We start from the raw sequence: 14,321 nt of genomic DNA, 5'->3' as shown, positions 1-14,321 counted from the left end.
ATTGTGAAATATGTATGTATAATGTAAGCATTTTGTGGGAACAGCCCACACTGGCTGCCAGTCCTGGTACCATACCACAGCCATCCTAGCTACTTGGATGGCAGAACATGAGGATTGTAGTTCAAATCCAGCCCAGACCAAAACAAAACTTACTAAGACCCTAACTTAGAACAAATAAGTAGTGATTCTCACATATAATTCCAGCCACTCTGAAAAAGGCAAGCAGAAGAGTGTGGTCCCAGAATAGTTTGGGCAAAAGCAAAAGACCCTGTCTGAAAAATAAATTAAACCAAAAAAGCTTGGAGGATAGATAAAGATGTTGGGCAAGTTTGAGGCTTTTAGTTCAAACTCTAGTGCTGCCTGAAACAAATAAGAATCACTGAAGTACAAGTTACAATCTAAATGTTTCATCTTCATTCTGTTTTTGTTCTGTAATAATAGAACTAACCTATATTCATAAAGTATATATACTATGAAAGTTCTTTGAGCCATGATTACTATTAAATTCAAAATTGAATGTCAAAATTTTGATCTACTGTAGAGTCTTGTGATAAGACTTGGCTGGTCAGAATTATTTATAGTTTATGAATACACATAATGATGAGGTTAATTATTTGTGATTATTTGGACCATTTTACTTGGGTATTTATACATATTAGACTTCCTGGAATTAACAAAAAAAAGGTAAACTTAGATTTTTTTCTGTTGGAATATATTACTGGAAATCTCCAATCAAATTCCTTATGTTCATATACATGCTATTTGTTTATTTAGAAAAGAACTCACTACATAGCCCAAGCTGACATAGAACTTATTGTAATCTACCTACCCCAGTCTCCTATATGACAGATTTAAAAGACTGGGCCACCAGGTGAGGTATGAGTTGAAATAGCTAAGAAAAATTGGAGAAGTCAGTGGAGTTGACTCCCATCTTTCTTTGTTAGTTTTTAATTCTTTTCTTACATTTTCTGCTTCCCTACTTTAATTAATAAATTTAATAAAAATTGTACTTCAAGAATAAATGGTCAGTAAATTTGCTTTTATTTATTTATATCAATATTAATTAAGGGGAAATATAGAGATTCAAACTCTAGTGTAATAACAATTGATATTTTAAAATAAATGATATAAATCAAACTCTTCAATTACCCATGATCTGCCAAAAGTTCAATGAAATTATCCTATGGTGATATCTGTATGAATTTAACTAAATAGAATTTACATTATCAACTTAGTTGGCTTATTGAACACAACTAAAATAAACATAAGTTGGGTAAATTCATTACTATACAAATGCAACTTTAATATGATTGAAAGATTAGTTCAAAAATAATTAAAAAGCACACTGAGACATGAGAGCTAAGCATCACAAAGAAATAATTGCTATTATTTGCTAGCAATGGTGCTTGAACCCAAGGTCTTGTACTCTCATTTGACTTTTTTTACTCATGCTTGTACTCTACCCCTAGAGCTATAGTTCCAGTCCAGAATTTTGCTGTTTAACTAGACATAATGTCTTAGACTTCTCTACTGTGGCTGGCTTCAAATCATGATCCTTAGTTCTCAGTCTCTTGAGAACCAATGCCACCTGTCAGAAATAATTATTCGGTTGATAATGACTGTCCAAGTCTACAAAGTAATGGAAAGTGAAAAATCAAGATCAACTAATGATCAGAATAACATAAAATAGACATGCCAAGTGTGGGTGATCCAAGCCTGTAATCCTGGCTACTCAGGAGGCTGGTATCTGAGGATCATAGTTCAAAGCCAGCCCAGGCAGAAAAGACTATGGGATTCTTTTTTTTTTTTTTTTTTTTTGTCGGTCGTGGGGCTTGAACTCTGGGCCTGGGCGCTGTCCCTCAGCTCTTCAGCTCAAGGCGAGCGCTCTACCACTTGAGCTACAGCGCCACTTCCGGTTTTCTGGTGGTTTATTGGAGATAGGAGTCTCACGGTCTCTCCTGCCCGGGCTGGCTTTGAACCGCAATCCTCAGATCTCAGCCTCCTGAGTAGCTAGGATTACAGGCGTGAGCCACCAGCGCCCGGCGACTATGGGATTCTTATCTCCACTTAACTACCATAAAATTGAAAGTGGAGCTGTAGCTCAAAATGGTAGAGTGCTAGCCTTGAGCAAAAGAGATCAGGGAAAGTTCCTAGGCACAATGCCCAGGGGGTCCTGAGTTCAAGCTCCATGACCAACAAAAAATATATAACCAAAATTCCATAATTTCCTGTCTCTTTTGAATGGTGTGGGAAGCTTCAGGGGAAAAAAGGAAATACATACATTAATACACACTTGAAACTGTTCCTAGAGCACAGAGATAACTGCATGCTTAGAACATAGGAGGTGCTGGATTTGAAAATTAACTGTCTCTCTCTCCAAAATCTACACTTAATTTTTTATAATTAAAGAAAAGGACAAGAATAGGAAATGATGTTGCCAAGAGTCCTGAACTCTTTGTAGTGTTTTGGAGATTATTTCAGGCTCTCAAATTACTTTGTATGGGGGAGAGGGGTGTGCATATGGATGTGGGTATGTGCTGGTCCTAGACCTTGAACTCAGGGTCTGGTGCTATCCCTGAATTGTGCTCAAGACTCAATCAAGACTCTACCATTTGAGCCACAGTTCTAACTTCAAGCTTCCTGGAAGCTCAGGCCAAAGGAGTTTCCTGCTTACACTAGCTTCAAACCTCAGATCTAAGGTTCCTGAGTAGCTAGGATTACATGTGTGAGTCATCAGCACCTAACTTAGATTACATCTTAAGAGGATTATATACAGCAGTAATTTAACATGATTTTCTTTTTCTTTTTTTACTTTTTGGTGTTGATGTATGAACTATTGACTTGGAATACATGCGTAATCTACCACTGAGCTACAATCTTAGCATTAACAATTTTATTTACTGAAAGGAGGAGAAAGTATATAAGATTTTTATTGTTTACAAATGAGAATTGATTTTTTACAGTTAATATTAGTATTTATGAAGTACTTAATATGTAGCAGACACAATACACCCAAATAACCTCCAGCATAGAGAGGACTTGAAGAGGAACACAGTAACAATTTGAAAGCATTAATTTTTTCATGAAGTGATATTTTACATACAACTTGGAGAGATCACTTCACTACATTTTATGTTTATGGCTACTCAGGAGATTGACTTGGTAGTACAGTCAACCAGAAAGAGCCAAGTAGGTATTAGCAATTGTAGCTGCAAATGAAGCTCAGTGGTATCATACGTGCTAAACATCCAAGGGTCACTGAGTTCAATATCCACAACAATTAATTTAAAATAATTTTAAAAATTTAAATATTCCTCACCAAATTAAGTTATTGAGAAATCAATGATGAATGTGAAATATGGTAAAATGAAATACATCATAATATTCATTGTAATAAATTAAGATAATGGACTAACACCTACTATGCTGCTAAAAAAACATGCAGAGGTTGGGAAAAGCGATGTGAATAGCTTCATATAATGATATAATTTCTTCACAGAAGGGTATAGCAGAGGAAAGTTGGCCACATTAAGTAAAACAAATAGCAACTAATTGAATACAAAATTATTCCTAAACTGGGATATGTTGAAAGAGTCTATTTCAGAGTCCTGAATTGAGAGGTTGGGCACTATCGGTTGCAGGACTTTAAACTCACCATTCCCAGAGTCTCCTGTGAGACACACCTCATACTGGTAGCTGTGGGCCAGGGTCCCCGTGCCACTCACGTCCAGCAGGTGTGCAGGCAAGGGGCCATCGGGCAGCGCGCAGCCGGCCAGCGAGCGCGCCCTGCTCCTCCTGCACAGCCTGACGGCCACGAAGAGCAGCAGAGACAAGAGGAAGAGAGAAGACACGGCCGCCAGCGCGATGACCAAGTAGGCAGTGAGGCGGTCGGGCTGCGCGCGCTCGGGCGCCGGCGCGTCGGGCAGCGGCAGGTAGGGCTGCGAGAAGCCATCCACCAGCAGCACGTGCAGCGTGACGCTGGCCGAGCGCGGAGGCTCGCCATTGTCCTTGACCAGCAGCAGCAGCCTGTGCTTGGGCGCGTCGCGCTCGCTCAGCAGCCTGGCGGTGCGCACCTCGCCATTGTGCGGCCACACGCTGAACAGCCCGGGCTCCGTGGCCTTGAGCAGCTGGAACGACAGCCAGGCGTTCTGGCCCGAGTCGCGGTCCACCGCCACCACCTTGCTCACCAGGTAGCCCGGCTCGGCCGCCCTGGGCAGCAGCTCGGTGCAGGGCGCAGACGCGTTCTGCAGCGGGTACAGCACGAAGGGCGAGTTGTCGTTGGCGTCCAGCACCTGCACGCGCACCAGCGCCTGGCTGCTGAGCGGGGGCGAGCCGCGGTCGGCGGCGCGCACGCGCACCTCGAACGCCTGCAGGGCCTCATAGTCCAGCGCCCTCAGGGCGAACAGCTGCCCGCTGTCCGCGTTGATGGACACCAGCGCCGCCGCCGCGTCGGGGTCGGGCTGCGGGCCGGGCAGCAGCGAGTAGGTCAGCTGGGCGTTGCTGCCCGAGTCTCTGTCTGTGGCGCTGATGCTGCCAATGTGCAGGGCGGGGCTGTTGTTCTCGCGGACCCACAGGGTGTAGGACGACTGTGTGAATTCGGGGGCGTTGTCGTTCATGTCGGACACCTGCAGGGTGATGGTGTGCTGGGTTTGCAGCCTGGGAGTCCCCAAGTCGGTGACGGTAATTGTGATGTTGTATTCGGCTGTGCTTTCTCTGTCCAGAGGACTCTCTGTCATCAAGCTGTAGAAATTCTTGAAAGTAGATTTTAGGATGAAAGGAAGGTCATCTGGAATAGAGCATACTGTCTTTCCATTATCTCCAGAATCCCTATCTCCAACTCTGAAGATAGAGACTAAGGTCTCAGCAGCATTCTCTGGGATGGAGCTGGTGAGTGAAGAGATGGTAATTTCTGGGGCATTGTCATTCACATCCACCACCTCTATGAATACAACGCCCTTCCCAGTTAGGCCTCCTCCATCAGTGGCCTCCATTTCCACACGGTAAGAAGTAACTTTCTCAAAGTCCAATGCCTTTTTCAGTCGAATTTCTCCCGTGATCTCATTTATTGAGAAAGTTTGCTTAATGTCATCTGATGCTTGGAAGAAGCCATAGGAAACACTCCCAAAGTTCCCATCATCTGCATCTTTGGCTAACACGTTTAGAATCACAGAATCTGGTGGGCTGTTCTCCAGGACCCGCACCTCATATGGAGAGTGCACAAACTCGGGAGCATTGTCATTGACGTCCATGATCAGGACTCGAACCAAGACTGTGCCAGACCTAGGTGGAGTCCCACCATCCAGAGCCACAAGGGTTAAGCTGAGCTCAGCCTGTTCCTCGCGGTCCAGCGCTTTGTCCTGGACCAATTCTGGGTACTTCTTGCCTTCGCTATTATTTCGAGTGAGCACATAAAAGTGAGCATTGGGGCTGACTGTGTAGGTTTGAATCCCATTAATGCCCACATCCAAATCCTCTGCTAATGTTAATGGAAACAGAGTTCCTGGGTGACTGTTTTCCAGTATTTTCAAGAGCACTTCCCTATCAGGAAAAACTGGGGCATGATCATTTATATCTTCAATCAGTAATTCTCCCTGAAAAAATTGCACTGGCATTTCCAGGGAAACTTGGAAACGCAACACACACGGTTCCTTGGGGCCACAGAACTCCTCCCGGTCTAATTTCTCTCTCAGAAGCAAATCTCCGTTCTGAGGGTCCAGCAGCAAATGCTGTTTATAATCGTCAGACACCACCCTGGCAGATCGGGAAGCCAATTCCCCAAGTGCCATGCCGAGATCTTGGGTAAGACTGGCTACAAAGGAACCGCTTTCTGTTTCTTCTTTCACAGAAAATCGCATGGGCTCCGGGCGAACAAGAGACACAAACAGCATAACAACAAAGAACCTCACTTGCCTGTTTGAGAGAATCATCTCTACCTTCTCCATGTTGGAGTCTGATGCTGGCATTCAATCACTTCTGCTGCTCCTGAGGAAATGCTGGAGATGTATTATGATTTCTTGTTTGGCTGAATCATCAGAAAGTGGCTTTTCTCCATCAATTCTTTGGTATACGTTCGACCAACTCCGTTCATAGCCTCTCCCAAAGCTTCTGTATTTGACTGTGTATTACAGTGTAAAGGAATACAGGCGCTCTTTAGGGCTGTTTATTCGGAATCTTAGCCTGCAGCGCCACCCTGCGTCCTGATTGAGAAAGTAATCCGAGATATTCAAGTAAAATGACCTTTTGCAAGTTTCTGATTGAATAGACCCATTACAGCAACTATAGTTAGTACTGTACATCTGGCAGTTTCTCTGTGTTCTGTGCTTAATGAAATAGCTAAATAAAGGGCATTTTGGATGTGGGTGTGATGGCCGGAGGTTCTTCAGGCTAGCCAAGGAGGCCAGCCTTGGCTGTACAGTAAGACCCTGTCTCAAAAAGAAATAAAAGCCTAAGAAAGTTATTTTCATACCTCCCCCATGGCATAACCCCTGTTTTTCACTGTATGTGATGTTGGTATAATTTGTGGAGGGGAAGGGCAAAAACAAATCATTTAAATAGGGATACAGGTGGACCCATGGCAACAATGAGACGTACAAATCGTTATGTGACAAAACGAACTTTACAACTTTGGCAGGGGGTGGAGGTGGGGGGAGTGGGTGGTTGGGAGATGGGAAGGGATGTGAAGGGGAAAAAAAGGAGGAGGCAACAATGCTTGATAAGAAATGTACTCATTACCTTGCCCATGTAATTGTAACCCCTCTATATGGTATTTTCACAATAAAAAAAATTAACCAAAAAATAGAAAAGAAAATTTTGTTTTCATGTACACATAAGTGAAGACAACTTTCAACCAAGTATAAGATATAATGGTTTCTTGCCATGAGATTTAGACCATTATCTTTTCTATATTTGCAATTTTTTACTTAACCTACAATGTATACATTCAGTTTATCTATATTACTAATAATCATTTCATGTGAATTGCTGATCGGATCTGCAGTTGAGTATATAGCTTGGTGATACAGTGCTTGCATGCCCATTGCAAAGCCACAACAACAGCAGCAACAACAACAATAAAGCACACTCATTAATTACATCTATTTTGTCCTCAAATTATAAATGACCCTCCCAAGTGTAGTGGCCTGGGAAAGAATTACCTCCTCTTTACTTGCCACAATTAAATAATTCCCATGGCAGTGGCAGCCAAAAAGGATGTTTTAAACCGAAGACTTGACCTTTTTCCTTATCTTTATAAGAATAGATAAGTATGAAAAGAAGAAAAAGGTCTGCCTAAAAGACCCATATTCAAGAATGCCTTTAAAGTAGTTTGAATGAATAGAAAAAATTATTTTTGATTATTAAGGATTTGCGTATCTGATTTTCAGTTATATACAATGACAGGTATTTTGTTCTGGGTAGAGAACCAAGGAACTCTTGCACACTAGGAATAAATTTCATACTTTACCATTGATCTGTATGCCCCACCCAGCAACATATTTATGTAGCACTAACTGCAGTTTATGTATGCTTAAAGAAATGCTAATCTTTTTCCTCATGGAGAGTTTCAAAAAATTTTGAGAATTTCCATTCTCTTTTAGTCACTAATATTAAATTTCTGGAACATGATGATACCTATGAGAATAAAACTTATTTTCTTAATGCATTTCTTTAATTGAAGAATAATATTATATGACAGTATTTTTCCAATTCCATGCAAAATAAGATTTGTTGTTTCGCAACTGCCCAATAAATAAGTGGGCGAAAGACTTAAAGAGAAGCTTCTCTGAAGAAGAAAGAAGGATGGCCAATAGACACATGAAAAAATGTTCAACATCCCTAGCCATAAAAGAAATGCAAATCAAAACAACATTGAGATATCACCTCACTCCAGTTAGAACGGCAAAAATCAAGAACTCTAACAACAGATGCTGGAGGGGATGTGGACAGAAAGGAACCTTACTTCATTGTTGGTGGGAATGTAAACTTGTTCAACCACTTTGGAAAGCAGTATGGAGGTTCCTCAAAAGAATTCACATACATCTCCCCTATGATCCAGCAATCCCACTTTTGGGCATTTACCCAAATGTATACAAACAAGACCACACTAAAGCTACCAGCACAACTATGTTTATTGCAGCATTATTTACCATAGCTAAGATATGGAACCAACCCAGATGCCCCTCAGTAGATGAATGGATCAAGAAAATGTGGTATATATACACAATGGAATTCTATGCCTCCATCAGAAAGAATGACATTTCCCCATTTGTTAGGAAATGGAAAGGCTTGGAAAAAATTATATTAAGTGAAGTAAGCCAGGCCCAAAGAAACATAGGTCCCTTGGTTTCCCTTATTTGCAATATCTAGTATAGGTATGAGTCAAGCGGAAAAGGTCAGATAATGTGATGTTAGGAAAACGAACCCTTAAATATGTATTTTAATGTTTTCATTTCTTTCATGCATGTGTTTCTAACGCATTTATAAGATTATTTCTTTGTTGCTTTGTATGTCCCTCCCCCACAGTGTAACCCCCGCTTTCACTTTATTTGATGTCAGTATAATATGTGGAGGAGATGGGGACAAACAAGTCTTTTAAGGATTCAGGTGGACCTGTTGCAACAAGGAGAATTACAAAATGTCATGTCAAAGCAAGCTTTACAATGTCGGTGTGGGGGAGGAGGGGGGTATGATTGGGTGGGGGGGAGGGGGGAGGCTGGGAAGGGAGGTGAAGGGTAAACAAAGGAGGAGGCTGCAATGCTTGGTAAGAAATGTATGCATTATCCTGTCAATGTAATTGTAACCCCTCTGTACAGTATGTTCTCAAATAAAATAAAATTAAATTAAAAAAAAATTTGTTGTTTCGAGATTTTATTCTTAGCTGTGGTTAACTTAGACTTTCATGATATTGTTCTCTTTTCTTTGGTATTTTTTTCAATTTATTTTATTTTTTTGTGAACATACTGTACAGAGGGGTTACAATTACATGGGCAGGATAATGCGTACATTTCTTATCAAGCATTGCAGCCTCCTCCTTTGTTTACCCTTCACATCCCTTCCCAGCCTCCCCCTCACCCCCCCACACAAACCTCTTCCCTCCCCCCTCCCCCCTGCACCAACGTTGTAAAGCTCATTTTCGACATGACAACTTGTACTTCTCATTGTTGCAACAGGTCCACCTGTATCCTTAAACGACTTGTTTTTCCCCATCTCCTCCACAAGTTATACTGACATCAAATATAGTGAAAGCAGGGGTTATACTGTGGGGGAGGGACATACAAAGCAACAAAGAAATAATCTTATAAATGCATTAGAAACAAATGCAGGAAAGAAAAAAAACATTAAAATACATATCTAAGGGTTCATTTTCCTAACATCACATTATCTGACCTTTTCCGCTTGACTCATACCTATACTAGATATTGCAAATAAGGGAAACCAAGGGACCTATGTTTCTTTGGTCCTGGCTTACTTCACTTAACGTAATTTTTTTCCAAGTTTTTCCATTTCCTAACAAATGGGGCAATGTCATTCTTTCTGATGGAGGCATAGAATTCCATTGTGTATATATACCACATTTTCTTGATCCATTCATCTACTGAGGGGCATCTGGGTTGGTTCCATGTCTTAGCTATGGTAAATAATGCTGCAATAAACATAGTTGTGCTGGTAGCTTTAGTGTGGTCTTGTTTTCCTTTGGTATTTTTTTGTTCAGCTTCATTATTTTGTTGATTGTGAGGCTTGAACTCAAGGCTTGGGTGCTGTCCCTGAGTCTTCTTGTGCTCAAGACTAGTGTTCCACCACTTGAGCCACAGGACCAACAGTTTTTGAGTGGTTGATTCGAGATAAGAAAATGATGGGTACTGTTCTGCCCCAACTGGCTTCAAATCATGGTCCTCAGATCTCAGTATCTTGAGTAGCTAGGATTACAAGAGTAATTACAGGATTTACAGTAATTACAGGAGCCAATGGTACCTGGCTCATTCAGCTTCTTGTAATTACAATGTTGAAAGTAGAATGCTGATGAGTATGGACAATTTTTATCCAAAAGGACTGTAAATAATCCCAAATCAATATTATATTGTAGTGTAAACAAGGAAAACAAAGGGAGAAGAAAATAGTTCCCTTCTAAATCACACTATGTATGTCTGGGAATCATGAATAATGAAGTAGGACTCCATGGACAAGATACATCTATGTATCTTTGTGAGATTACATGTGAAAGGGGTCTTCATGATTGCAACTCTGAATTTACAAGCCAACTGTCATTCCTCATGCCATAATAATGTCTCATGCAAAATAGCACACTCAGATGTTTAAAATGGTTTCAGTTTAATTATGTCCTCAGTCATTGTGACTATGCTTTGAACAACTATAATCACTTAAGAGGAGTTTACTGTATACATTCATTCTTTTGTTCATTGGAAATACAACACTAACAAAGTATTAATTGTAACTCAATAAAGAGAATGAATCACATGTTTTCTTTTCATTTGGGTACTATGAGCCTAAAAGGGAATTAATTGATCTTAAACACTTCATCATTTTCCCTACAGGCCATTAACTGAAAGTGTACTAGGAATATTATTGGAAATACAGTATGGAGTTTTGTTCAGCCGTACAGCAGAATCAAAGTACGCAGTTTTCAGTACATGGGTGGGAATGGAGAAAATCCTGTTATCCTACACAAGCCAAACTCAAAACAAGAGTATCATAACTTTTCCTCATATATGGAATTTAGAGGAGAAAAGAACATGAGAATCCAATGCAACAACAATACTCACAAGACACTTTGTTGGAAATGAACTCTACAACTTGGAGGGAGAGGAATAGGGAGAAGGAAGGTGGGAGAAAATGACGGAGGGGCTAACAATATTAGGCAAGCAAGGGTTAAAAATATTAGGCAAGAAATGTACTCATTACCTTACATATGCAACTGTAAACCCTCTGTACATCACCATGATGATTAAATTTAAAAATAAAATGAAAATCAAAAGGGGATAAACAAAAAAGTAATAACTAACATAGAAGGATTGAAGTGGGTAAATATATGCAAGTACAACAGAAAACAAATGGAAACCTTCACTTTTGAAAATAAAGATAATAGGAACTATACGTTATATAGGGAAATGTATTTGGATTTCATGATGTGTTTTTGCATTTACAATTAAATATCTGATAAAACAAAACTATGCCTGGTGTGAAACTAGTACTTTGAAACATTTAAGATTTACATATTTAAGTCCACAGATTCTGAGTGTAACTGCTTTAAAATACATAATTTCAATAAGTTAAGTACACCTATTTGAAATCACCAGTAACACAATGAGTTCATTATTCCTGTCCATTACTACGAACAAAAGAGGCATTACCTGAAGAACTGATTGAAAATAAAACATAAAACAATCAGAGCAGTATCGATGTGAAAACAACAAAAAGGAAAGGAAGTGTTTTAATATTTCATGTACTACAAAGCCACAGCATTAAGACTCCTGAAAAAGACTATTTGGAATAACGGGTTTCAGGAAATTGAACTCGTTGGTGCCAGTTCCTCCCTGCAGACACACCTCATACTGGTAGCTGTGGGCCAGGGTCCCCGTGCCACTCACGTCCAGCAGGTGTGCAGGCAAGGGGCCATCGGGCAGCGCGCAGCCGGCCAGCGAGCGCGCCCTGCTCCTCCTGCACAGCCTGGCGGCCACGAAGAGCAGCAGAGACAAGAGGAAGAGAGAAGACACGGCCGCCAGCGCGATGACCAAGTAGGCAGTGAGGCGGTCGGGCTGCGCGCGCTCGGGCGCCGGCGCGTCGGGCAGCGGCAGGTAGGGCTGCGAGAAGCCATCCACCAGCAGCACGTGCAGCGTGACGCTGGCCGAGCGCGGCGGCTCGCCATTGTCCTTGACCAGCAGCAGCAGCCTGTGCTTGGGCGCGTCGCGCTCGCTCAGCAGCCTGGCGGTGCGCACCTCGCCATTGTGCGGCCACACGCTGAACAGCCCGGGCTCCGTGGCCTTGAGCAGCTGGAACGACAGCCAGGCGTTCTGGCCCGAGTCGCGGTCCACCGCCACCACCTTGCTCACCAGGTAGCCCGGCTCGGCCGCCCTGGGCAGCAGCTCGGTGCAGGGCGCAGACGCGTTCTGCAGCGGGTACAGCACGAAGGGCGAGTTGTCGTTGGCGTCCAGCACCTGCACGCGCACCAGCGCCTGGCTGCTGAGCGGGGGCGAGCCGCGGTCGGCGGCGCGCACGCGCACCTCGAACGCCTGCAGGGCCTCATAGTCCAGCGCCCTCAGGGCGAACAGCTGCCCGCTGTCCGTGTTGATGGACACCAGCGCCGCCGCCGCGTCGGGGCCGGGCTGAGGGCCGGGCAGCAGCGAGTAGGTCAGCTGGGCGTTGCTGCCCGAGTCTCTGTCTGTGGCGCTGATGCTGCCAATGTGCAGGGCGGGGCTGTTGTTCTCGCGGACCCACAGGGTGTAGGACGACTGCGTGAATTCGGGGGCGTTGTCGTTCATGTCGGACACCTGCAGGGTGATGGTGTGCTGGGTTTGCAGCCTGGGGGTCCCCAAGTCGGAAACGGTGATGGTTATGTTGTATTCGGCTGTGCTTTCTCTGTCCAATGGCCTCTCAGTCACTAGGGTGTAAAAGTTCTCGAATGTGGACTTTAAGAAGAACGGGAGATCGTTTGGAATGGAACAAATCATCTTTCCGTTTTCCCCAGAGTCTGCATCAGAAACACTGAAAATGGCAACAACACTCTCTGGTGAATTTTCTGGGATAGAACCTTTGAGCGTTGACATGGTCAGTTCTGGGGCATTGTCGTTCACATCCAGCACCCTTATAACCACAGTGCATTTTCCTGAGAGTGCCCCTCCATCGGTAGCTACAATTTCCATGTGGTAATATGGAGTTGCTTCAAAATCCAACAATATTCTCAGGTGTATTTCTCCTGTCGTTTCATCTATTACAAACGGCTGGGAAACACCATCTACTTGAAATAGAGCATAGACCACACTACCATGCGTTCCTGCATCTAAATCTCGAGCAGAGACAGTGACAACTAAAGAATCCATCGGGCTGTTCTCAGGTACCTGCACCTCATAGAGCGACTGTAAAAATTCAGGCGCGTTATCATTGATGTCCACGACTTCTATGCGCACTGTGGAGGTCCCAGAGCTGGGTGGAGCCCCACCATCCAGCGCAGTCAGAGTGAGGCTGAGCTCAGCCTGTTCCTCCCTGTCCAGCGCCTTATCCAGCACCAGCTCTGGATATTTCCTGCCATCTCCGCGGTGCTGGGTAACCACATGAAAATTAAGGTTGGGGCTGATTGTGTAATTCTGGACAGTGTTGCTCCCTATGTCGAGGTCCTGCGCTGCTTTCAGAGGGAACACTGTCCCTGGCTGGGCGCTCTCTGGGATCTTTAGGAGCATCTCTCTCTCTGGGAACTCTGGAGAATGGTCGTTTATATCTGTGAGGTGCAAATCAGCTTGAAAAATCTGCACGGGGTCTTCCAGTAAGACTTGGAAATGCATTAGACAGGGTTCTGTCGCCCCGCACAGCACCTCCCTGTCCAGCTTTTCATACAGGAGCAAACTGCCTGTCTTTACATCTAGCTGCAAGAGCTGTTTGTTTCCTTTGTAATGGATTCGCGCGCTGCGAGTGGCCAACTCCCCCACCCTCAGCCCCAGATCTTTTGCCAAGTTGGCCACAAAGTGGCCACTTTCCGTTTCTTCTGGAATGGAATATCGAATTGTCTCACAACCAGACCCCCACACAAACAATAGCAAAGCAAGGAAAGCAACTTGCCTTTTCTCTGGGGTTTTTGCTAGCGCAGTCTCCATTGTTCAGACGTGGTTCCAGAAGGTCCGTTTCTTCAACTCCGTGTAGGATTAATCCACACAGGTGATTTCGCCAAATAACCTCAATTAAATCTTACTCACTGACTTGTTTTTAGAAGTATGCTCTTCCTAAAGATCTGTCCTCTAGACCTCACCGAAATGCGCGTCCTTCTTTTAAGGAAAGATTTCTGATTGTCAGCTTAATGGTGCTGTGGGTATCTGCAGAGCGGGTTGTTCTTATTCTTAGCCTGCAGCGCCACCAAGCGTCCTTACTTACTATTGCATACAACTTTTGCCATTTCAATCCCAAACTGGACTGTTTTTTTTTTTTTTACAAGAGTATTCAATTCACGGGACTCCCCTCTCTTGTACCTCTTTCTGTCATTTGTTGTATGTTCTAAAGAAACATGTTATGAATTAATTTTCAGAAGAAGGAATACTTTTAGAGAAAAAACTTATGTTTCATATCTGCTAGATTTTTTCTTTTTAAATAAAATATGCATC

At 43.0% G+C, this 14,321-nt stretch overlaps 1 protein-coding gene across 1 annotated transcript; it reads right to left on the bottom strand.

The window, feature by feature from the left end:
• Positions 1-1,145: 1,145 nt before the first annotated feature.
• LOC138837280 (protocadherin beta-4-like) lies at positions 1,146-14,010 on the bottom strand. The gene is made up of 2 exons (XM_070035979.1): positions 11,480-14,010; positions 1,146-5,956 (listed from the first exon to the last, which is right to left on the bottom strand). The coding sequence occupies exons 1-2, from the start codon at positions 13,818-13,820 to the stop codon at positions 3,549-3,551; spliced, it is 4,749 nt and encodes a 1,582-aa protein (XP_069892080.1). The 5' UTR covers positions 13,821-14,010; the 3' UTR covers positions 1,146-3,548.
• Between the last annotated feature and the right edge of the window lie 311 nt (positions 14,011-14,321).

Source organism: Dipodomys merriami, unplaced genomic scaffold (genome assembly GCF_024711535.1).
Source record: "Dipodomys merriami isolate MVZ:Mamm:240054 unplaced genomic scaffold, mDipMer1.0.p SCAF_27, whole genome shotgun sequence".
NCBI classification, from domain to species: domain Eukaryota; kingdom Metazoa; phylum Chordata; class Mammalia; order Rodentia; family Heteromyidae; genus Dipodomys; species Dipodomys merriami.
This window is presented reverse-complemented; position numbering and strand designations above follow the sequence as displayed.

Bases quoted from the DNA above. Each gene is read 5' to 3' on its own strand.
- LOC138837280 (XM_070035979.1), bottom strand. From the start codon at position 13,820: ATGGAGACTGCGCTAGCAAAAACCCCAGAGAAAAGGCAAGTTGCTTTC. The intron at 5,957-11,479 runs AATGCTGTGGCT...ATTGAATGCCAG, and splicing joins TAGTCTTTTTCAGGAGTCTT to CATCAGACTCCAACATGGAG.